Raw genomic sequence first — 22,847 nt, 5'->3', positions numbered from 1 at the left:
TGGCTGCGTGATCTCAACAGCCTCTTGATGCAGGTCTGTACTAACCAATCAGAGCATCCAGATTCGGTGTAGTGCGGTTGGCCTCTAAAGCATCTCGATCGCCCGTCCCTTCCTTCGTCTCTCCCTCCTCTCCTCTGGCGTCTCCCCCCCTCCTCTCTCTGTCCTCCTCTCTCTCCCACTCCTCTCCTCCTCTTCTGTCTCGCTCCTCCCCTCCCTCCTCTCCTCTGTCTCTGTCCTCCATGTCCGTTCCATAGAAGCCCGAAGCCTCCTGGGAGGCATCAGCAGCCCCTGGCCCAGTTAAGAGCTCCGTCTCTGGCTGTCCCCTGAATCGCTCTGCTTCCTGAGGAGCCACCAGATGAACCATCCGCTGAGAGAGGAGACATGTGGACAGAGCGAGACAAATGAGAGGAAACCAGCTGCAGACTGATTCGGATGAAAATACCTCTCCTGATGCTCACAGATAAAATATATTGTTTTCTAATTAACCACAGTCACTGACAGATATTTAAAAAAAGAGCAAAACTTTGTTCTGAAGCAGAAAAAACTAATGAATCGTCATCATTTCATGTTGTTTTCTGTGAGCTCTGCTCCAATGAGCTGCTTTACTTTTACTGCAGACCAGTGTAATTCTACAGGACGGTGTCTGTTTCTGAGGCTTTTTCCTTTTGCAATGAATTTTACATCATTTTATCTTTACAATTAGATTTGCATAGAATAAATAAAAAGGGGGGAAACGCACCAGAGATGAAACACAAATTGGCAAAATGTCAAGTTTGGAAAACAGGGAGATGATAAATGTGTCTCAGGGTGAAAAGGCTGTTTTCCTCTGTTTCCAATCAGTTTTTTTTGTTGAGTTAAAGTTTAACGTCCTCAGCTTCTCTGAGGGACCTGGAGACTGGTTTTAGTTTGTGTGTGTGAAACAATAAACACAGAAAACCTCTGCATGGTCGCATCATCATATCCAACTGACAATTATCTTAATTTTCAGCTGGTCTGATATTTGATTGATTGTTCAGTGACACATGAAAAACTGAAGCCAAAGTTAATCACACAATCTGTTCCATTCATTCATATATACATTTATTTGTTTCAGTGGATCTCTGCAACACTTCTTGTTTAAACTTTCATGCCCATTTAAACGAATCCTCACCTCCATCTCGTCTTCCACGTCCAGGTTTTCGTCCACAGCAGGTGCGGTCCTGGCTGCGTCCTGACCGGCAGAGGACGACGGGTTTGACTGCGAGGAGTTCGCTGAGTCCGTCTGGGCCTGGGAGCGGGATATTTCATGAATCTCGGGCCAGCCCATGTCATGGACCAAATGAGGCTGGGCTCGCACTAACTCGGGGACCGAGTGGCGTTTGGTTCTGACTAATTCCTGGATGAACTGAGGCAGGGCTTGGCTTTCATCCTGGATCAGACGGGCCGCAGGAGGACTGAGAGGTATGATGCGCTGGGACGAGCCCAGTCTGAAGGCATCACAGCCGGACAGAAGAGCTGCAGGACAGAGAGGATAAACACCTTAAAGATGATGGTGCTGTGGTTCACAATGTCCTGTTACACTAAAAATCTAGACACTGGTGAAATTCTTGAGCACAAATCACATATAATCTAAACTAGAACGTGGGTCTGGCAAAAATAAAGCAACAATAACATGAAATCAAGAAGAGTGGAATATGGAGCTTTAAATAAATGTAAACAGCTCTAAGTGTTGATTAATATATTTGTTAAGAACTTAAACGTGGGTGTATCTTGTGGATAATAAGAAATGGAGGCTGCTTTATAAAAAGTCACTACATCAGAATGTAGTAAAACATAGGTGTAATAATATAAAATGTCTTTATAGAAGTTATAATAATTATAATTAATAAATAATTTATATAGAGTTACAGCTCATTTATTAATTGATAACATAGTGCTCATAAAACTACATTGGGGGGTTAAAGTAAGAAAGGAGGGTGAGGTCTGATTCAGTTTTATTCCTTCAAACAGCAAACAAATGATGGAGGCTGAAAAACCCGAGGAGGTCAGATCACATCACCGTAACTGATTCTCTGTGGTGATTTAACGTTGTTCTGGTTTTGTTACTGGACTCTGAAGAGAAACAGCAGCGGGGGAGAGAAGAGATGAGAGCTCTGTCGTCTGCATTCAAGTGATTGAATCCACTGCTGAAACATCGACCTGCTCTTATCCCCTCTCTGCCCTTGGAAAGTCGCTGCAGGCTCTTTTACTTTCATTTATTTAAAGCTGTGGCATCATTCTATCAGCTTGCCTTTCATTATCTCTTTCATTCATGCATTCACTCATTCATCAGTGGCTTTATACACATTATTATCGCTGACTTTGAGGTTATGGTAATTTTATTACTAAAACAAGGCACCATTTATGTAGGTTCATCAACTGTAATGATTAATGATTAATAATAATTAATAATTAGGGCTGTCAATCGATTAAAATATTTAATCACGATTAATCGCATGAGTAATCATAGTTAATCATGATTAATCGCATATTTTTAATCTGTTCTAAATGTACCTTAAACTGATTTTTTTCAAATTGTAATACCCTTTTCAACATGAGAACAGACAAATCTGCAGGCAGCTAAACGTCATGTCTGGTCGCAGTAGGTCAGTCCATGTGGAGGGGTCGTGGTTCACGGAGACGTGTCTGTAACAACAGCAGGACGGAGACGACTGAACGCCGCTGGACTGGATCCCACAGCGCTCTCTGTCTAGGACCACAGATGGTCGTCTGACCTCAGGGCCTGACGGAGCAGATTATATCACAGCCAACACGTCTCAAACACGTCTGCAGCATGTTAAGCTTCCTGACCCCCCCCCCCCCACAGTCTGAGGTGACAGATCCACCTGCTCCTTCCTGCAGACTGAATGATTTCCAGAAGAAGGAAAATGAGTTAAATAGCCGAGCGGCTCTTCCACAAGCTTTTTCCAGTTCAAACTCTCAAGTGAAGAAACTGCTTAAAGTTTCATTATCGAGCAGGACGCAGCGTCAGCAGCTCCGGGTTTCAGGTGGACAAGCTAAAAAAGTGACAGAGAAAATGCTGCAAACTGGAATCACAGAGAAACATTTCCATTTCCTGACGAGGCTGGTGTCAGATCGAGTTCTGGGTCTGTGGGTAGATTTCTTACTGCGTGAACTTTCAGCCGCGCTGCCTCAGAGAAGCTGGTGTTGGTCGCTTCATCCTCTGACTGTCTCTCCAGCGCCACCGCCAGGTCGACATGTTCACAGTGAAGTAGTTCAACATCATGAAATGGACGACCATGACCCTTTGTTCATGTTCCCCTCAGGATGAACTGTAATAATTATTGTGATTCTCTTCATGATGCTTTTCATCAGCAGTTTATTTATTCTTGTTCAAATAGCCCGTCTTCACTTTAAAAGTAGAAAATTAATAAATTAAATTTCATTAAAATGTTGCTGCTGACACTTTTCAGCTATAGTTCCTCTTCAGCTTTAGTTTCAAAGGTTTGTTGGAACCAGAACCTGATGCAAACAGGTAAAAACTACCGTCTAACATCTAGAAAAGCTGATTCTGGGAGCGAGGGGGCAGAAACGTACGGTCGGCCAAACACACAGCAGTGAAAAGCAGACGTCTGAGGTCATATCCAAGGTGTCAAGGATGGATGAAGGGGATTCAGGTGGAAGCAGGAGGCTGTGCAGTACGAGAAAGGTTTGAAAAGGAAACTGAAGCTGAGGTCACGGGACAAGCTGATCGGTTGGTCATCAATCCCACCGAGTAAAAACACTGGCATCTATGTGGAAGTGTTGCTTATAGCCAGCCTGCAGGGCCGGGTGGGTCCCCTGATAACAGGCCATCGCCCCCTGTCAGACCTGACCCACAGGTGACCCCCCCAGGAGGGAAAGGCCCACAATGGAAAACCTGCAACGGTGAATCAACCACCAGGATATGAAAAAGTTCAAGAACGGGACAGAATCTGTGAACAGTGGAGTTTCTCTCGGACCCTTTCCCAAAGATACTGCGAGACCGGATCAGGCCGAGCCGGTTCTCAGAGACCCGTCTAAAGACCAGAGCTCTTCACGATGGCTCTGACGCAGGGTTTGCTTTTACCTTGTACGAGGACTTTTTGTAGTTGCCTCGGAATTTCAGCCTCTGTCATCTTTACCAGTGAAGTGGACAGTTTGCTTTGTCGAGGGCTGAAGGGAGAACGTGATGCCACTCGTCCATTAACAACCGAGTTCCTCAGAGGATTTGAGGGGGTGTGGTCAGGAGATGACAGGGTGCCTGTAACAGGACCAACCAACAGGCCTGAGGAGGTGGAGGAGTGATGCTGAGGAGCGACGCTGAGGAGGTGGAGGAGCGGCGCTGAGGAGGTGGAGGAGCGGTGTTGAGGAGGTGGAGGAGCGGTGTTGAGGAGGTGGAGGAGCGGTGTTGAGGAGGTGGAGGAGCGGTGTTGAGGAGGTGGAGGAGCGGCGTTGAGGAGCGATGCTGAGGAGCTGGAGGAGCGGCGCTGAGGAGCGACGCTGAGGAGGTGGAGGAGCGACGCTGAGGAGGTGGAGGAGCGGCGCTGAGGAGGTGGAGGAGCGGCGTTGAGGAGGTGGAGGAGCGGTGTTGAGGAGGTGGAGGAGCGGTGTTGAGGAGGTGGAGGAGCGGTGTTGAGGAGGTGGAGGAGCGGCGTTGAGGAGCGATGCTGAGGAGCTGGAGGAGCGGCGCCGAGGAGGTTTATGTGGTTTTATCAGATGAGCAAACATCTTATGGAAAGTGAATGAATCCTCTGAGGGACAACGACCTGAGGATCATATCAAAGTGACGGCAGGAAACTCAGGAGTCGGTCTGTCGGGTCCTGAGCAGGTCCGGTGTCTGGCAGCTAACGAGATACGTCATGAAGAGGAAAGAGTGGGAGGATTCCCTGAGGCGAACGAGGCCGGTTTTAACCCAGTGATACGTACCAGAGGTGGAACAAAGATTTGAGCTCATTTGTGCCCTGAAGAAGAAATATGCAACTGTAGAAGAAGTTGTGGTTTGGTTTGGGCCACGAGAACGACTTTGTTAAGTGAAGACTGTTGAAGTAAACCAGCCTCAGGATGTGACCCCCCCCCGTCTCTGACTGTTAGAGCCAAGGATCTGGATTCAGTTTGTGTTGTCTGCTTCATGTTTCTCTTGAGTTGGCTCGTAAGTGAAGTGATCACTGCTGGGGAGGGACGGCCCCCCCTCATTTAAACACACTTGGCTCTATCATCACCGATTCTAAAGGTTCAGCAGGAACGGCATCCGAAGAAACAGGAGCTCAAAGTAATTACGAGAATAAAAGTCTGTAACGAGTCCAGGGAGGCTGTTCTGTTCATTACACGCCAGGAAATAAACGGGGGGGGGGGGGGGGGGCTCACTAAACATGTCTGAACGTGGGGCCCAACATTTACAGTCAGCAGTGATTTAACTCGTGAAGTGTTAACATGCCACAATCATATCTCAGCACTGATGTCTGCTGTTGACAGGACTTGAGTTACCAGTTTAGAAATGAACACGAGCTGCTGATCTCAGCTGTCGGTTTGCTTCTGCTCTGCAGCTCACACCTTTAGATTTGCTTCTATTCTTTGTCAAAAATGACAAAATAAACCAAATGTTTGTGGAATAAAACAAAGTATCTGGATCCATTTTTACTTCAGCTGTGGAAAGTTTAATGAGCACTTCGCCTGTTTTTTAGACAATTAACTGAACAAAACAATTCATTGATTAATTGAGTAATGATCAGCAGAATGAAAATATCATCAGTTCCAGTCCTAACACATAAACTGGTGAACAAAGGCGTTAGCATGCTGGCGTTAGCATTTAGCTCACAGCACCGCTGTGCCTGTATGAAGCCTCTCAGAGATGCTACAGTGGAGCTTTAACACACAAACGAGCTAAATAACCACAGACGCATCAATTCACTGTTGGTTTCAGTTTTTACCAGATTTGCTGACAATAAGAAAAACAAAGAAAATCATCAGCCTTATTAAAAACATCAGCTTATGAGATGAATCTGCTGAGAAAGACGGTTTGAAAAGTGCTTCGTTGAAAAACCAGTGGCCAATAAAACGTCCTGCTCTCTGCGGACGAGCGAGCAGCTCCAAGGACAGAGGAGACGGGTGAGAGGATGGAAGTGAAGGACGGAGGGACAGACCGGAGGAGGAGGGACAGATAAAGGCTCCATCACCCCGGGGAGAAGTTGTTTTAATTCCCGTCTCCTTCCCAAAGCTCCAGCTGCGCTCTGGGCTGATAAAACTCAGGTCCTCGCAGGACACACGGCTCCGGAAGGGTTTCACTGACAAAGAAGAAAAACTGAGCCTTTGAAAGTTGAGTCCAGCTGAGACAAGAATCTGTTAATCATCATAAATATCTGCTCTCTCATCTCATTGATCTGCGGCTGAAAAGCAGCAGAAACAGGACGAGAGCTGCTGTAGCTCTGACCCGAGCTTCCTGATGCAGCCGTTTGTGCCGAAGCTTTTGGAAGCTCATGCAGTAAAATAAATGCAGTGGTGGAGAAAAGCTCAGAGAATAAACAGTGAGTGAGACCTCGAGCCTTCAGGACCAGCTCTCCTTCAGAATAAAAACCCGCTGGTGGAGTCAGAGAGCTCCACCCTTCAGATCTGTTCCCCTAAAACCACGGCCGCCGTCGGCGTGGGTCTGTGGGTTTTACCCTCAGTGCTGAGGTTGTTCATCTTTATTCCACCCTAAACAATATTCTTGTCTTTGCCAAGAGACACAGACGTTTCTCTGCATTCACAAGTGTCTCCAGCGAGGACTGGAGCACCACAGCGCTGCGTTCAACACATTACAGCTCTGCAGACAGCGCCTGCACTTCACCCCCCGACCTTTAGGTCCACAAACTGCAGCGTAATTACTCTCAGAAAACTTCCCAGCGAGGGGGGGGGGCTCCAGAGTTCATCCCATCACACTGAACCTGAGGTCACAGGTAAAGAAGGAAAGATCCTGCCTTCAGAAAACAGGTTGTGTACAGGTAAAGGAGGGAACACTGGCACCTGGATATCAGACCAGTTCTCAAACTCCTCTGGACTCGACGCTCTCACTTCATATTCGGTTCCTACAGGTAAAACCCCACCTGTCTAACGCTTCAGCTCAGAGCCAGAAACCTTTTATTAGCAGCTTCACTAAAACTTACTCTGACGTAACAGCGGTGGAATTAAAAATACAGAAAAATGCTTTTTAACCCAGAATGTAACAAAATCTTTTTTCTGTAAAACATTCAAATGTTTTTGATGACTCATCGTTTTAATGTTTATTTGATGACTCAGCTTCCTCTGTCGCTCTCACACAAACATGGCAGAAGTTTCTGCCATCTCACTGGGATTCGAGCTAGCATCATTGCTAAAACACTAAAAACGCTGAGATTAGTTTTGAAGATCTTCATAAAGTTCATGTGAAATCAACAAAATGAGCAGAAGCAAAGTTAAAACTGAAAATTATTAACAGTTAAATATGAAATGTTTTTTGGTGTTTATGGGGGGCTACAGCTGCCTGTTGTGCTAACTGTGCTCACGCTGTAATTATAATTATTAATAATAATAATTATAAAATCTTTTTTTTTCCCTGGCATTTTATGGACCAGATTATTATTCAGAAATAATGAATTAGCTTAGTTTAGATGATTTTGCGGCACGTTTCAGCTGAATGGCTGTTTGTCGCCCTGAATGGTCCAATGATGTCCCACTTCTGATTTTATGATTTAGATTTTGAAAGTGACTGATTACATCACATTTAGAATGAATCACTTCTCCTGTCTGTAGTGTCCTCGCTCCGAACACGACAACAAGTGTAGAAAACTATTATCTGTTGTTTAAAAGTTGCAGGTCGGACGTGTTGTTCTCATGCTCTTTGTTTCACTGTGTTTCTGTTTGTCTGAGTTGAGGCTGAATCTGTGTCTTTTAGTTGAAGCTGAATTTGGACTCGTCTGTTGTGCAGCCTTGTGTCTGTGGATGTTGAGGATATTATGCGGCTGTGAATAAATTAAAATAATCTTTGGATGGTTGTGAAACACTGCAAATATCTTCACTTTCAGTTCTCATGGCCACAGTCTGACGGTACAGCTACAGTTTTCTCTGCAGTCTCCAGCTTTCATTTTGGGTACAGTAGGTTAGAGAAGGGGGGGGGTTCGCTCTAAAGCCCCCCTCCCTGTGCTTTAACCCCCCTCAGATCAGCTTATAGACAGGGACCCTCCCCCAAATCCCCCTCACCCCGTCTCGTCCTCTCCCTGCTGTCTGCTCTAATCGAGCCTCCGTGTCGGAGCAGCCTGAAGATTTCTCCTAAATGTTTTATCGTTAGAACATTTTTACATCAGCGCAGCTTCACAGCTGCAGGACGAGCTGAAGATTTCACTTCGATCTGCACAGAAACAGTCTTCATCAAATTAACTATTGGCAATACTGACAATTATCTGTTATTATTATAATTATTAGGGCTGAATCAATATATGCATTAGTCAATCAACAGAAAACGAATAACTGTGACGATGATCTGTCATTTCTAAAGCAGAAAAACATCACCTTGCCCTGCACGTCATTTCAACAGGACTTTATGGACAAAACTATTTCTATTAATCGAGAAAACAATCTGGAAATTAATCAGTATTGAAATTAATCATTAGCTGCAGCTATAGTTTTGAATATTGAATTATCTAAGAATGTAAAATCACTGGTTCCAGTTTCTCTGATCTGAGGATTCAGAGCTTTTTTCTGTTTAATCAGAAAATGTTGAAGATCTTTAGATTTTAGACTTGAAAACAAGGAGTTTCCAGATTTCATCTTGTGCCGTTTTCACAGAATTTGTAACATTTTTTAGTGTAAACTGTTCCTGATTAATCACAGACATAATCAATAAATCAATCAGTAACGAAAATAAACTTGATCTGCAGCCTTATTTATGGTAAATATCAGGATTTGCCTGAGGACCAATTAAAACACATCAGTCAATCAAAAACTGTAATTCTTCCATGACTGTGCAGAAAAATCCAACTCATGTTTGTGATGATGATGATGATGATGATGATGACTATTCTTCTTCATGCCATGTCTGGTGCCTAGCAGTGGGTCCTGGTGTGTGTGTGTGTGTGTGTGTGTGAGTGTGTGTGTGTGTGTGTGAGTGCAGCCCCACACGGCGCCGCCTGTGCAGCCACTTTGCAGAATTGAACCTGAAGCTCCATCAGCTCGTCCCCGCCGGTTCCGCCCTGACCCACCCCCGTCCTCAGCACCACCACTGCCGCAGCAGCAAAATCCCACTGACACTCGCGGGGAGTTGGACGTGGTGCTCTGCAGCGAGTTCCCGCTGCGCCGATCTCCCTGCGATGTTTTCAAAGTCTCTAAATTTCACCATAAATCTTCCAGCTTTGCTTTTGCAGTAAAATGTGCAAACAGCGGCTCTGTGCGGCTGCTGGCGGTCGGATGAATCAGAACATGTGAAAATAAACAGACTCACCGATCAGGGTGATGTGGAGCAGGCCCGGCATGTCTGCTGCAGTGCTCGGCTGCTGCTGCTGCTGCTGCTCCTCCTGCTGCTCCTCCTGCTGCTCCTCCTCCTGCTGCTGCTGCTGCTGCTGCTCCTCCTCCTGCTGCTGCTGCTGCTGCTGCTGCTCCTCCTGCTGCTGCTGCTGCTGCTGCTGCTGCTGCTGCTCCTGCTCCTGCTGCTCCTCCTCCTGCTGCTGCTGCTGCTGCTGCTGCTCCTCCTCCTGCTGCTGCTGCTGCTGCTGCTGCTCCTCCTGCTCCTGCTCCTCCTCCTCCTCCTCCTCCGCCGGACGGACAGATTCTGACTCAGCCGCGGACGGAGCTCCTTCCGGGCAGCGCCGGGCTCATGGCCGCCTGTCGCGCCTGTGTGCGGGGCTCAGCGAGCTGCGGGGCTCAGCGAGCTGCGGGGCTCAGCGAGCTGCGGGGCTCAGCGAGCTGCGGGGCTCAGCGAGCTGCGGGGCCGGAGCGCGGCTGCGGTCAGACCCGGATGAGCTGCTGCACCACCCGCCGACGGCTGCTGGTTGTCCCTCCTCAGGCCGCCAGATGGCGCAGGCGCAGACCGAGCCACAGCTGCGTTCAGGTGCTGCTCGTAAAGGGCTGCTTTTAACTTTTATAACTTTTAATACGCTTAAAAAAAGAAAAGAAAAACAAAACAAAAACAGAATCTCATACTGTGGCATAAAAACAAGATTAGCAGGAGCTACAGGAGGCCAATATAAAATATATTCACATCAGAAAACTTCCACTTTGATATAAATTTGAGATTAAAATGATCATGTCTCGCAATAAACAGTGAAATGGGGCTGACAGAGTTAAATAGACTGTAAACCAAAGTCTATATTTATTAACACGTTGTCTCCTAGGGTTGGCTCTTTATGTCTCTGCTTTTATTTATTTGAGAGACATAAGAAATATTGATGAACGCAAACAGGGTTATTGAATACAGTTGCCATAGTAACCAGTGTCTGTGACCTCTTGACCGTGGACGTCAGCTGAAAACGTCTCTTCAGCTGTTGTTGGGCCTCGTGATGGATCCACCAGCCAACAGACTGAACTGGGACCAAACCAAAGGCACTTCTTGGCTTGTTTCTGGGGACGTTAATAACAGAAACACCTCAACACAACAGACACAGCCCCTGAAATTCAGAGGAAACACAAACAAGGACCTCAGAAGTTTCTCTAATCCAGTGTCGTGTAGTTCCCACTGACTGAAGGTTTGTGCTTCGCTGCATCAGATGAATTTGGCAGATTAACACCGAGGAGACGGAATCAAACCATCAACCTCAGAACTCCCATTCTGTCCACAAACAGCAGTTAAAGTGTAAAACTATGAAATCAACCAAACGTTTCTTGTTCCCAGGTTGTGACTGTAGGTAATTATTGTTTTCATTCTACGGTGGAGACATTTAGCTGCTGAACCGGCAGACGTCAGATGAGAAGAGCTGCGACGCTGCAGAGAGAAGAATGAAATCAGTGCATGACTGACTGAGATCTGGACAAAAGTCCCTGTGGAGGAAAAAGACACAACAGGATGTTTAACAAACACAAGTTTAATATAAAAATCAGACCGACAACGCATCAAGTGAACTGCAACAGCACCAACATCACATGGGTTTAAACTCTAAGTTCTCCAGGAGTTTTTTAAACTGACGGTCGTCACATGAGAAGGCTTCAGTTCTCAAACTTCAACCACAGGAAGAAGAAAAGTTTCAAATGAGCAATAAACCTGTTTCTACAACAAGGACCTAAACATGTACATCTATTTACAACATCCCCCCCGAGGGCACAGACAGGAAACACTCTGAAGATCAGCTGATTGTTTGAGACCTGAGGATTTAAAGCATCATTTTATTCTGCATCTATTTCACTTTATTCCAGATGTTTTTCACTTTATTCCAGATGTTTTTCACTTTCATCGAGGTTGTTACACAAAACGTTGGCTCCGACTCTTCATCTGTGGTGACGCAGTGAGACATGAACTAATAGCTTTCTGAATGTGCATCGACTCCGTCAGTCACGACAGACGCACAAATAAACCACTGGAAACATCATCATCATCATCAGTGAGGATCTTCATCACGCAGCCTCCTCTTCCTCTGCTTTAAGATTATTTCATGTTAGACCAGCAAAGCATTTAAAACATCCTGTCTGAGGGAACCGACGTCGCCTGTTGCCCAAAAAAAAACTTCCTCCTTCCTCCAGTGGAACAATTTCACACACGTTGAAAAATGTCCGTCCAGTTTTCCCTCTTCACACGTTTCCAATCAGTTTAGACCCAAAGGAAACTGCGTCCAACAGCATGAAAACCCGAGCACTTTGTTTTTTTCACCAGTGACCCATTTGGGGCCCAGAAAGAGTTCATGAAGCACTATTTTAGGAGGAGGAGGAGGAGGAGGAGGAGGAGGAGGAGGAGGAGCTGGTGGTGGTGAGGTGGGGGAGGAGGCTCTCAGAACTGCTGCAGGATCAGTTTCTTCTTGCCGTCGTGGCTGAACTTGTTGGAGAGGAAGAGGTCGCTGTCGTAGAAGGCCGTCAGGTTGTGGATGTTGATCTGTCTCGCCTGGAGGAGGAAGAGGAGGGAGGAGGAAGAGGAGGAGGAAGATGGTTAGATCTTGTAATCATGTCTTGCTGCAGTAAAGACTTTGATTCTCAAACACTGGCTTCCTGCACTCGGGTGTATTTTTATGGTGCGTCACGTCTCAGAGCCGCAGCAGCTCCGCTGGTTCTCCGAGGCAGACGCTGATCCGGTACCTTTTCCTGCAGTTCTTTCTCTGGGATCTCGACGGTGTCGTTCTGGACTCCGTAGCGGTTCCTCTGGTAGGTGACCTGCTCGGCCACCAGCTGCTTGAGGATGAAGAGCAGCAGCTCGTTGTTGTCTCTGCGGAAGGCGAGGTAACGAGCGAACGTCTGGACAGAAACAGAGACGACACTGAATCAAAGACCAGATGAAGAACTGAGGACTCATCTCTCTGCCTGTTTGTTTGTTCTCCTGCTGCTACTGAGAAACACCATGTTGCCCAGGCTTCATGACAGATCTGTGCAGTTGTAACCTGCAGCCATTAGTAGCTACACCTGCGGTGAACCTACAGGTGACTGGATCACTGTGACACTGAAGAAAACTTCTCAGGAAAGTTCTCAAGTTCTACGATGATTTTTTTTCCTTTGGTTTCAGGATGTTTATATTTATTTTTTTTATGCCCTTATTATAGACAAGTGGAGACCGACAGGAAAGGGGGTAGAGAGAGGGGAATGACATGCAGGAAAGAGTCGGACCGGTCGGGAGTTGAACCGGTGACTACCCTGCTAAGAGCGCCTTGCGCTCAACATGGTATGCGCCCTAACCACTGGACTACCGGGCTGCCCCCAGGACGTTTATATTTGATGGAGATCAGATGCTCTTTGTGAAGTTTAACTCACTAAGTCTACATTTTTTTTGTCTTTTGAAGAAGCAGGAGTTTGATTTTTTTGGGACAGAAAATCCAGACGAACCTTCCTCATGCTCCTCATCACGCTGAACTTCTGCGTGTCGATGAAGCTCTCCAGCATCACCCTGATGGCCATGTTGACGTCGTCCTCCAGCACGTAGTCCCTCAGGTGCATCTTGGCGTGGGCCTCGGCCATGCGGATCATGGACTCGATGTGACGCACTGTGATGGGGATGCTGCCCGTGGCCTGTTAGAGACACCACACCAGCGTTTCTTTAAACCAGCTGCAAACCAGCTGTGTGTCAAGTTCACTGAAAGGCAGGAAAGTTGAGACTCACCATCGACTCTTTGCGGAGGTCACTGTAGATACGAGCCACCTTGTCCTGGTCCATCTGGTTCAGTTTGGGATGAACCTGCAGGAGCCAGAAAAATATATTTAGAGCAAAACAGAAATAAAGTGTTTGGCTTCATGTTTTCCACCAACAACATTTTATATTTCAGAGATTTGATTCTAAAGTTTTGTTCTGTATCATCTTTGGACGGATCAGTTTGGACTGAAGTCACTTAGAAAGTCAAAACATCCATCGACTCGTTTCCTGACGTATTTACACTCCAACAGCAGCACAGGTGACAAACAAGACGCAGCTCAAACGTGACGGTGGCGAGTGTTCGTACCCGCTCCTTGGCGTAGATGATGTACTTCCTCAGCAGCTCCTGGGGAATCGGCGGCACGTCCGACGAGTTCGGCAGAACCACCTCCTCTAAGGCCATGCCCCCTTCCTTGTGACTGGGGTGGTGCTTGATGTGGGAGCCGACTACGAAGCGCGCCAACATCTCATCCTGGTCAGGGAAAAAAAGGAAAGAGCCAATCAGAAAACAGGAAGAAGTTTGTTCCTCTGACTCGAAAAACTGATTTAATTCAAACTTTAACAGTAAAATTTAACCTTGAAAACAGAATCTAAAGCTGAGTGATGAGAAAACTATCTGCTGGTGGATTTAGGCTTCTTGGGATCTGTGCCTAAAGATGAGTTTTGATATGGATCAGATATGATTTATATTGATCAGATATCAGACGTATCTGAGGTTTGTTTAGCAACAGTGTCTGAGGAGGTGAACGTTGTGTTTCACCTTGTGCTGTTGTGTGTTGTTGCCATGTTGGTGTGGGTCGGTGTGGAGGTGTGTACCTGCACCGGGTCGATAGTGTCTCGGACGACACACAACACGTCAAAACGCGACACAATTGGCTCCGTCAGGTCGACGTTCTCAGCGAAGGTCAGGGAGGGGTCGTACCTGCCACCTGCAACAGAACACGAACAGGATCAGAGTCACGTCAACAGTCACTCAAGTTACCAGCACAAACTAAATTACCCCAGTTATTAATTAATCAGACTGTAACTTCCTTGATTAGTCTTCTGTCCGTGGCTTGATGTGAAAAAAAAAAACCTGGTTCTGGTTTGGAAAGTGATCAGTGATATAAGAAGGTGTATTTATACTTCCAGGGCTGATCAAAGAAGAATCTGCAGCTGTGTGAACCTGTGAAGTGAGCGACTTCCTGCTGCGTCACGTACCGATGGGGTTGGAGGCAGCCATGACGGTGCACCTGGCCTGCAGCGAGGTGACGATGCCGGCCTTGGAGATGGAGATGCTCTGCTGCTCCATGGCCTCGTGGATGCTCGTCCTGTCTGCGTCATTCATCTGCAGCACACGCTCGGGTTAGACGCCTGGCGTTTCTCACTCAGTCTGACAGAAGTTAAAGCTCCAGCTGCGTCTCACTCACCTTATCAAACTCGTCGATCAGACAGACGCCGCGGTCGGCCAGCACCAGCGCTCCGGCCTCCAGTGTCCACTCGCGGCTGACCGGGTGTCTCTGCACATAGGCGGTCAGACCGACGGCGGAGGCGCCCTGACCTGTGGTGAACACCGCCCGACTCGCCACCTTCTCCACGTACCTGCAGAGAAAAAGATCAGAAGGTCACAATCAGACTCTCAAACGACACATGGAGCCTGAGGATCAACAGTTACTGAACTAAAGCCTCCTGTGGATGTTTGACCCACTTCATCATCCAGAAATACAGGAATCTATTTTACTGCATTTCCTCACAGTCAGTTTTTCCTTCAGTTAAACAGCTGATCACCGACACAACAACATTTTGAAGTCGAGGATGTTTTTGTTCGCATTCGTCTGTCCTCAGTCTTCGTCTTCAGCTCCACGTCTACGTCCTCAGAACTGAGACCTGACACTGACAGGTGTTCACCTATCCACCTGTGTGTCTGTCCACCTGTGCCCCTGCATCTGTTTCTTCATACGTACTTGAGAAACTGGGACTTGGCTGTTCCTGGGTCTCCACACAGCAGCACGTTGATGTCTCCACGCACCTTATGTTTACCACCTGGAAGGGGGGGGGGGGGGGGGGGGGGGGGGTTATAGGATGAGTGGGAGGACACACACACACACACACACACACACACACACACACACGCTGACTCAGTTCTGTGTGAGCTCGGACCAATGAAGCTGAAGTCAGAGGTTTGAATGATTCCGAGTGTTCGTACCTGGATTCTTGGGCTCTCCTCCGAACAGCGACAGGGCCAGAGCTCTCTTGATGTCCTCGTGACCGTAGATGGACGGAGCCATGCTGGCGAAAATCTGCAGACACGACAGAAAACTAGTGAGACTCTGTAGTGATGGACACACCTCTGATGAAGCTGGTCCACGGCAGATTCTCCGTTTCTTGCTCGTCAGCAGAGGCCGACTAACTGCTCTGCTGATCGTCTCCAACTAAAAACAATAAACCATGAAATCTCGTCGCCCGACCCCTCACCCGCTCTCCGATGCGTTCGTCCTTGGACAGGGCGACGATGGCTTTGACGTCTTCATCTGTCAGCTCGGCCACGGCGACGCCCTCGTCTCGCCGCGTGATGTGGTTGGCCAGGATCACGGTGGCGAACACTGGGAAACCGTTAGCCATGTTAAGAGAGCCGTCGTAGTTGTTGTGGTAGATGCCCGTCAGCTCCTGAGAGAGTGGAGGGAAAAATCATCACGTCTACGTTTAGTTTGTACGAACCAAACATCTGCTGATCAAAAAGGTTTTTAAGTTTTTTAAAAACAGACTCACGATCTCGTCTCCAGGCTTGCAGCTGTCCACCAGGTCGGCCAGCAGGATGGCGTCTTTGGAGCGAGGGAGGCGGCCGGCGGCGACCTTCCCGGGGCTCTCCTGGATGGTGATTCTCTGGTAGTTCTGGTACACCGTCTGCAGGAGGAAGACAACTGGTTCAGTCACCGAGACAAAGAGACGTGAGCTGATTGGTCGACACGACGGAGGGAAGATCAACAAATGGCAAAGGGCGTGTCCTCAGGGGGAGGGAAACTCATGAGATTCATCACACAGACAAAACACAAGCTTCACCACAAACCGACGTCTCCACGTCCTGCTCCACCCACCTCCTCCATGTTGATCTCAAAGGGCCCCTGGGACTGACACTCAGGACAGGAGCCCGGTTTCACCTCCTGGTTCTGGGACTGGAAGAAGGGCCCGAGCACGAAGTTACACTTGTTACAGTTGTACTTGACCATCCCGAGCTGAGGGAGGACGCCGGTGCAGCTGCTCACCACGCCGCTGGTCCGGATCAGCTGGTTCAGGTGGAGCTGCCTGGAGAGGAGGAGAAAAATTATAGCAGATTTCAGGGAAACACTCAGAAACCAAATCCTGCAAGGTTGGATGGTGGGTCCAGGTGGGGGGGCTTGGGGCATGGCTGAGAGCAGTGACTGTTTTGTTGTGACATCACAAAGTCCCAGAAGTCCTGACAGCTGGTTTTAAGGCTCAGTTTCTGAATACAGGCTGTGTGTTCGCAGCAGACAGATGTTGTATAGATGCAGCAGACAGATGTAACAGTAAAACTTTACCTGAGGGAGCGGATCTCCTCGACCAGCGGCAGGTTGCAGATGCGGACATGGATCTCGTGGGCGATGCGGTCGTATTTCGGGTACATGGCCAGCACCACCTCTTTAGCCGCTTCATCAAAAACCTGATGAAAGGTCAGAGACGTTTGCAGGTTTGTTATGTTTGGTTTAGCTGGTTCACCTTCACACTGACTTTTACAAACGAACAAGGAGAAACAGTTGATTTCACGGTTGCTATAGTGACTGTCATCCTGCTTCATCAGCACCACACGGACCCACAGGGGGAAATTAAATTACAGAGACTGACAGCAGGTCAGCAGCACCTGACCTCTTTAGAGAGGTGGATCGAGACCCGGTCTCAGTCCACTTCTGCAGTTTCATTGTGAGCGTTCAACACCAGAGTTTGTCTAAGTGCACCAGACAGTGGGGGGGTGTATCAGCACCCTCAATGGTTTGCTGCCGTAAACAGAAGCTGTCACAGAGTAGGTTGGGATAAACAGTGGAGCAGTGTGTAAAAATAAATCAGCTAAACTCACCTTCAACATCTCAGTGGGAGCCTCTGGCAGGAAATAGGCCAGGACATGTTCTCTGGCTGCCAGGTCTTCATAGTTTACCACCAGACTCTCCTTGTTCTCTGAGGTAACAGTTCAGGAGTTAGTCGAGTGTCCGTGACAAACACTTATCAGTTTGTGTCGCTGCTTTTCATAAGCTCAGCTACCTTTGCACATGTCGCTGATCTTCTCCTTGAAGACGTTGTGGCCGTTTTCGTCCACGTGGGTCCGCAGGAAGTTCTTGAAGCGGTTGTAGATCTCCAGTCTGGGAGCCGCCATGGACACCCACTCCCTCACCGTGTGGCCCTGTAGAGCGGGAGAATATTGTTCAGACTCTGCAGCAGCTGGAAAGTCTGAACTGTCACTTTATTAAACCAGCAGCAGCATCACAAACCTTCATGTCCTCCAGGTTCTCTATGCTCTCTATCATTTCCTCCTCCTCTCCATCAACGCCCTCCGCTGCCCGCTCAGCCAATCGCCTTCGCCGAGCTGCCGGGCGCTCGTCATCCTCATCTTCGCTGTCTGGATAACAGAAAAATAAATATGTTATTCACTCCGTCCATTTTGCCACCTTTTCTCCCCACCACCTGTCTACAACTAGAGCTGCGTTCAGCCTACGTTTGCCTACATCCTGGTGAATTAGAACCACTGACAGTTCAGCTGCTCCTGTTTCTAATGCCCCCACAGGTCTACTGGAAACTATCACCACATTACACTGATTCTGAGGAAACCTTAACAATGCGACGATTCTCAGGCAGGTTCTGCAGCTTCAGAAATCAGAGATAATGATATACGAGCTGTGTCACAGTGTGATGCTGCATCTCCTGTTGTTCTAGGAACACCAGCATTCACCTGTCCCCTTCTCCTCACCTGCGCCTCCCCAGTGAAAGCTTCTTTTCTCCGTCACCTTAAATACACAAAGCTTCCACTCACCGTAGAGCAGTCCTCTCCTCAGCCGCCCGCTGATCCCCTGCTCCCTGTCCCTCCTCCTCATGGCCTCCTCAGCAGCAGCTCGCGCTCCAGGCGACAGCTCCGACAGATCCTCGTCATCCAGGTCCAGACCCTCTGCCTCGTACTGATCCAGCGCCGGGATGGCACGGTAATCCCTGAACACAGAGGAGTTGCTGTTGTCTCGCCCAACAGAAACTTCATCTGGTATTTGAAATTCAGAACAAATCCATCACCGCCCTCACCTCTCCATCCCGTCCCCGATCAGTTCCTCCCCATCTCCGTCCTCCTCCTCCTCTCCGTGCAGGGGTCCCTCCCCCAGCAGCCCCTCCGACTCATCCTCGAAGGGCGGCAGGTCTCGTCCAGGGCTGGACGTCAGGTCTCCTCTCCTGGAGGCTCGGCTGGGGCTGGTGGCCATGTGGTACGACTCAGAAGAATCCTGTTGAAAATAACCACAATGTGACCCGTCAGCCTGACGGTGCTGTTTTATCTTAAAGCTGTGATTCTAGTTTTTTTTCTTCAGCCTCTATTCTCAGATTTTGTTTTAAATGAATTTACAATCGATTTTTTATTATAATTTATTGTATTTTAGTTTTATAAAACTATATTATATTAGTTTTTATCAACAATCTTTTAGTGTCTTTGTCTCATTTGTTGTCGCCTTAATGTGACTCGGCAGCTGCAACACAATCCTGCATTGGGATCATTAAAGTGTCTACTCTTGAATTTAACAATATAAATTTAAATTAGTGCTCAGTTTATTTTGGTTTTGTTTGATAGTTGAGTACTTCCACTGACCTGACTTTCACAAAGACCAATAATATTTTTATTTTGTGCTTGACCCATTAACCTATCAACTAAAATTCACCATGTTTGTAGCTGTAACAGCCAACCACTGTTATCACTGGTGGAAAGTCACTGAGGCTTCTTGTCCAGATTTTAGGATAAATGTTGCGACAGTTGCTGGTTCAGCTGCAGATTATGATTCACACTGTTGGTTAAACGTGGTTAAACCCATGAGAGAAATATGCTTCAATAACTGACAGAAGAAACAGTGACAGTAACATCACCGACACCGGCAGCTGCTGTAATAATGTATGACCGACAACGGTAATTAGCCACCAACTCAAGAACAAATGTAGAAGCTCTTCCTCTGTGTCGGTGCTGGGGGTTTCAACAGACGGGAAATAAACAGGTGAAGAAGTGCAGCCACATGGCCGTTTCCTGTCTTTAACGACGAGACGAACCAACGAAGAAGAGATTAACGCGGAGACTGACGCGGAACATTTTCAGCGTCCAGCGCAGATTCAACCCGGTAAACCGCTTTGATCCGGCTTCAGACACAAACCTCGGCCTCTCACCGCGTCGGTCACTGTCGCAACAAAACCACACACGTCAAACTGTATTCACCACAACAGCTGCAGACACAGACCAGCCGCGCCGTTTCTCACCGACACACAGACCAGCGCCTTCTCTCAGTTTTGAGCGGTTTTCACTCACCGCCATTGCTGCAGGTCCGTGTGTGTCCGTCTCTTCAACAGAAACCTCTTCTTCTTCCCGGGGCTCGCTTTTCGCGCGAAACCACCACGTGATACTCAAAGCCCGCGAAAAGTAATGAATATTCTAAACAGACGCTCTCCTGATTGGCCGGTCCCTGTTCAGTGGGCGGGGCTTAGAGAACAGGGCGCTTGGTTTTAACGCAGCCTCAGTGCCGCTCTTCCGGCCGGTGTCATGGAGACCGCTAAGACTTGAACCGCTTCGTGACGTCACGTAAAACAATCGCACCCCTCTCTGACCGCGGGAGCAGGGCTGGGTTTGTGACGTCATTTTCCCCCCGCGAACGTTTGGGCCGTGTTCAAATTCCCTCACAGCCTCACCTCACTGCCAGGAAGCGACCGGGACGCGACCGAACAGTTTCTCCGGTTCGCCTTTCCAACCACAGTGATGAGCGAACATTTAAAGAGCGGCAGGCGCGAGCAGCTGTGGCTCGAGCTAATGTGAAGGACGTCTCTGACGTCAGGAGCCGCCGCAGACACACCGCTTCTTAAACTTTATTTATAACACAGCTGATGACAGTCCTCACCACAACGAGGCGACAGCACTGAAATGTGGAGCCGAGAATATGTAAGAAAACACAAGTAGAGAAAGTAGAGCCATTAAAATAATGATTCAGTGTGGGGGGGTCGTTTTGTATTTTCTGCCTGCAGCAGGGAACTGTGGGCCGGCAGCCCCCTCCCCAGAGGGGCCGCAGTGTTTTCCTCGCTGAGGGAGCATGTCTGTGATCAGGGCAGGTCATCGGCCTCTCTCCCCAGCTCAAACAAAACCGTGGCTCAGTCAGGCTGCTGAGGATTTAAATGTACAGTGAGTGTTAGATGCTGAGTTACTCTGATCCCAGCCCCAGCAGAGATGCAGCCGTGGGCCTCAGAGCGCGTGGGAATCACATCCATATCATATAAATGCTTCATTTTGTTATAATGTCAGCTAGAAAATGTGCGTCTCAAATATGATACAGCGGGTATTAGAGGTAAAGTTTCTGTAAATCCTTAAATCATTGTTGTTGTTATATTTTTAAAGTCACATATTAACCAATTAAACCAACTAAAGTTATTTCAGTTCATCCTGATCTGTGACACCTTTCAGAATAAAAAGTCATTGTTCACTGGGGCATGAATGTTTCATGGGTATCTGTCCAATAGTTGTTTACACATTTTCATATATTACATTGTTCCCTCTTCACATCATTTCCTTGCGATCATCGTCTTTGTTGCTGCTTTTTCTCTCTGTTCTTAAATATTTTAATCTTTGTATTTTGAAAGTGGATAGAAACCTCATCATTTAAAGTAAGAAAAAGAGGATGTGGTCACAATGTGACGGGTTTTGGTTCACAGACCTGTTCAGACTGTAACAGACAGGAAGTGTCTGACTGAAAAAGGGTTGTTTTGGTATCTGCAGTATCTGTTCTCAGCTGTGTGTGCTGCAGGTGGGATCCATCCAACCACAGCACCTTGTTTGTCGCTCCAACTTCTTCTCCACACATTTTTTTGCAGCTCCTGGAGGATCTGTCCGCCGCAGGGATGGGAGGAGCTGGTGTTGACCTGGACGCCCATGTGACCTACTCTCTCGTCCCCCAGAATCCAGACCAGGTTCAACCGAGCCACCGAGTGTCCCAGAAGCTGCTGCTGATGCTGGTGAGCCTGGTCCTGTGTGGCATCAGCATAGAGGCTTATTTCATCAGCCATTTCTACAGAGTGAGTATCAGCTTCATCTCTGATTTTGCACCTTGACTTTTATCTGAAACCTTTGTGGTTCCCTCTCGACCTTTTTAACACAAGGATCAATATCAAGGATCAATATATTCACCAGTTCTGTACCAAATGTTTTCTGCTATTTTATGCACATTTATTGGTTTAAGTGTTTCTCTCAGGTGAGTTTTCTGCTCTTTTCTTTCTTTCCTTTTTTTGTTTCATATTTTTCTGCTTTTTCCATGAACTTGTTCTTTAGCGGTTCTAATGACGAATCTGCTGCATGGAGATGAAAGAAATGAAATGAAAGATGCTGTTTTTAACTCTTGCAGGCTGTTTCAGAATTGACGTCTAACGACACATCAGGTAAAGATCTCATATCGTCTGCTTAGATTTTTAATTTCATCATTTTCTATTAATTCACTAGAACATTTTTATTTCCAACAAAGGACGAGATGGACCCAGTGTTGTTCTGCCTTCAAAATCACTTGCACATCTGAAAGGTCAGATACAGTTGATGAGGCAGACTTGTTTTACATTTGAAATGAATGGATTAAACTTTCACTGACGTTCTCTTCCATGATTTGTTTGATTATAGAAAATATTTGACAGAACAAACTTCACACTGTTGTTATTGTCGGGTTTTTTCCACAGCTGGACCAGATGTTGTTCATGAGCGTCAGATCCTGCACTGGAGTGATGACACTCTTCTTCGTGACATGGGCTATAGACAAGGGAGGCTGGTGGTTCAGACAGAGGGACTCTACTTTGTTTATTCCAAAGTTTCCTTTATGAAGGGCAGGATGTTTCGCCACTGTCTCATGCTCACCAGCCCCCACCACGGAGCCGCCGTTACCCTCCTGCAGTCATGGACAAGCTCACCGAGTTCACCCAAACAGGATCTGTCAAACAGTTACCTGGGTGGAGTGTTTCATCTCTGCAAAGGCTGCAGCGTCTTTGTGAAAGTGAGCAACGCCTCAAACATTTTGCAAGAAGGTACTCACAGTTTCTTTGGTGCTTTCATGATCTAAACACAGATTTAAATTCTTCTTCTTTTAAATGCCGTTCAAAGTATTGACGTCCCACTGATTTGATGATGCATTCTTTGTGCTGTAGTCCACTTTAATCTTTTCCTCTGTTATGATTTCATTATTACTCCAACTTATTTTACATTTATATCTTTATGTTGATTCTGTCTTTCATGTAATGCACTTGGTGCCTGTAATTACTTTGCTGAAAAAAACGTTGTGCTACATTTCTTGTATGAAAGGTGACATACAAATAAAGTTTATTTTTATCATTATTGTTA

General features: G+C 47.3%; 3 protein-coding genes across 5 annotated transcripts in view; 1 reads left to right on the top strand and 2 right to left on the bottom strand.

Annotated features, from left to right (window-relative positions):
- podxl2 (podocalyxin-like 2) overlaps positions 1–9,582 on the bottom strand; it is a 21,248-nt gene extending 11,666 nt beyond the window's left edge. For all 3 annotated transcript variants that reach the window (XM_071473026.1, XM_071473028.1, XM_071473027.1), the window contains exons 1-3: positions 9,449–9,582; positions 1,151–1,494; positions 46–367 (exon numbers count right to left, since the gene is read on the bottom strand). In XM_071473026.1, the coding sequence (XP_071329127.1) occupies positions 46–367; positions 1,151–1,494; positions 9,449–9,479 (697 nt within the window). In that variant the 5' untranslated portion in view covers positions 9,480–9,582. The remainder of the gene's footprint in view (positions 1–45; positions 368–1,150; positions 1,495–9,448) is intronic.
- LOC139615235 (tumor necrosis factor ligand superfamily member 14-like) lies at positions 9,492–22,847 on the top strand. The gene is made up of 5 exons (XM_071473032.1): positions 9,492–10,054; positions 21,344–21,544; positions 21,871–21,904; positions 21,988–22,041; positions 22,193–22,847. Exons 1-5 carry the CDS (start codon positions 9,821–9,823, stop codon positions 22,567–22,569), a joined length of 900 nt encoding a protein of 299 aa, XP_071329133.1. The 5' UTR covers positions 9,492–9,820; the 3' UTR covers positions 22,570–22,847.
- Positions 11,009–19,942, bottom strand: mcm2 (minichromosome maintenance complex component 2). Its single transcript, XM_071473025.1, has 20 exons — positions 19,797–19,942; positions 18,542–18,735; positions 18,282–18,454; positions 17,743–17,870; positions 17,516–17,654; positions 17,334–17,431; positions 16,801–16,922; positions 16,339–16,546; positions 16,013–16,147; positions 15,719–15,910; positions 15,450–15,543; positions 15,208–15,286; positions 14,674–14,845; positions 14,465–14,591; positions 14,081–14,193; positions 13,572–13,736; positions 13,235–13,309; positions 12,961–13,143; positions 12,223–12,378; positions 11,009–12,031 (listed from the first exon to the last, which is right to left on the bottom strand). The coding sequence occupies exons 1-20, from the start codon at positions 19,800–19,802 to the stop codon at positions 11,921–11,923; spliced, it is 2,670 nt and encodes an 889-aa protein (XP_071329126.1). The 5' UTR covers positions 19,803–19,942; the 3' UTR covers positions 11,009–11,920.

Source organism: Trachinotus anak, unplaced genomic scaffold (assembly GCF_046630095.1).
Source record: "Trachinotus anak isolate AG129_WGS33_773 ecotype Australia unplaced genomic scaffold, CSIRO_AGI_Tana_v1 ptg000044l, whole genome shotgun sequence".
Taxonomy (NCBI): Eukaryota; Metazoa; Chordata; class Actinopteri; order Carangiformes; family Carangidae; genus Trachinotus; species Trachinotus anak.
This window is presented reverse-complemented; position numbering and strand designations above follow the sequence as displayed.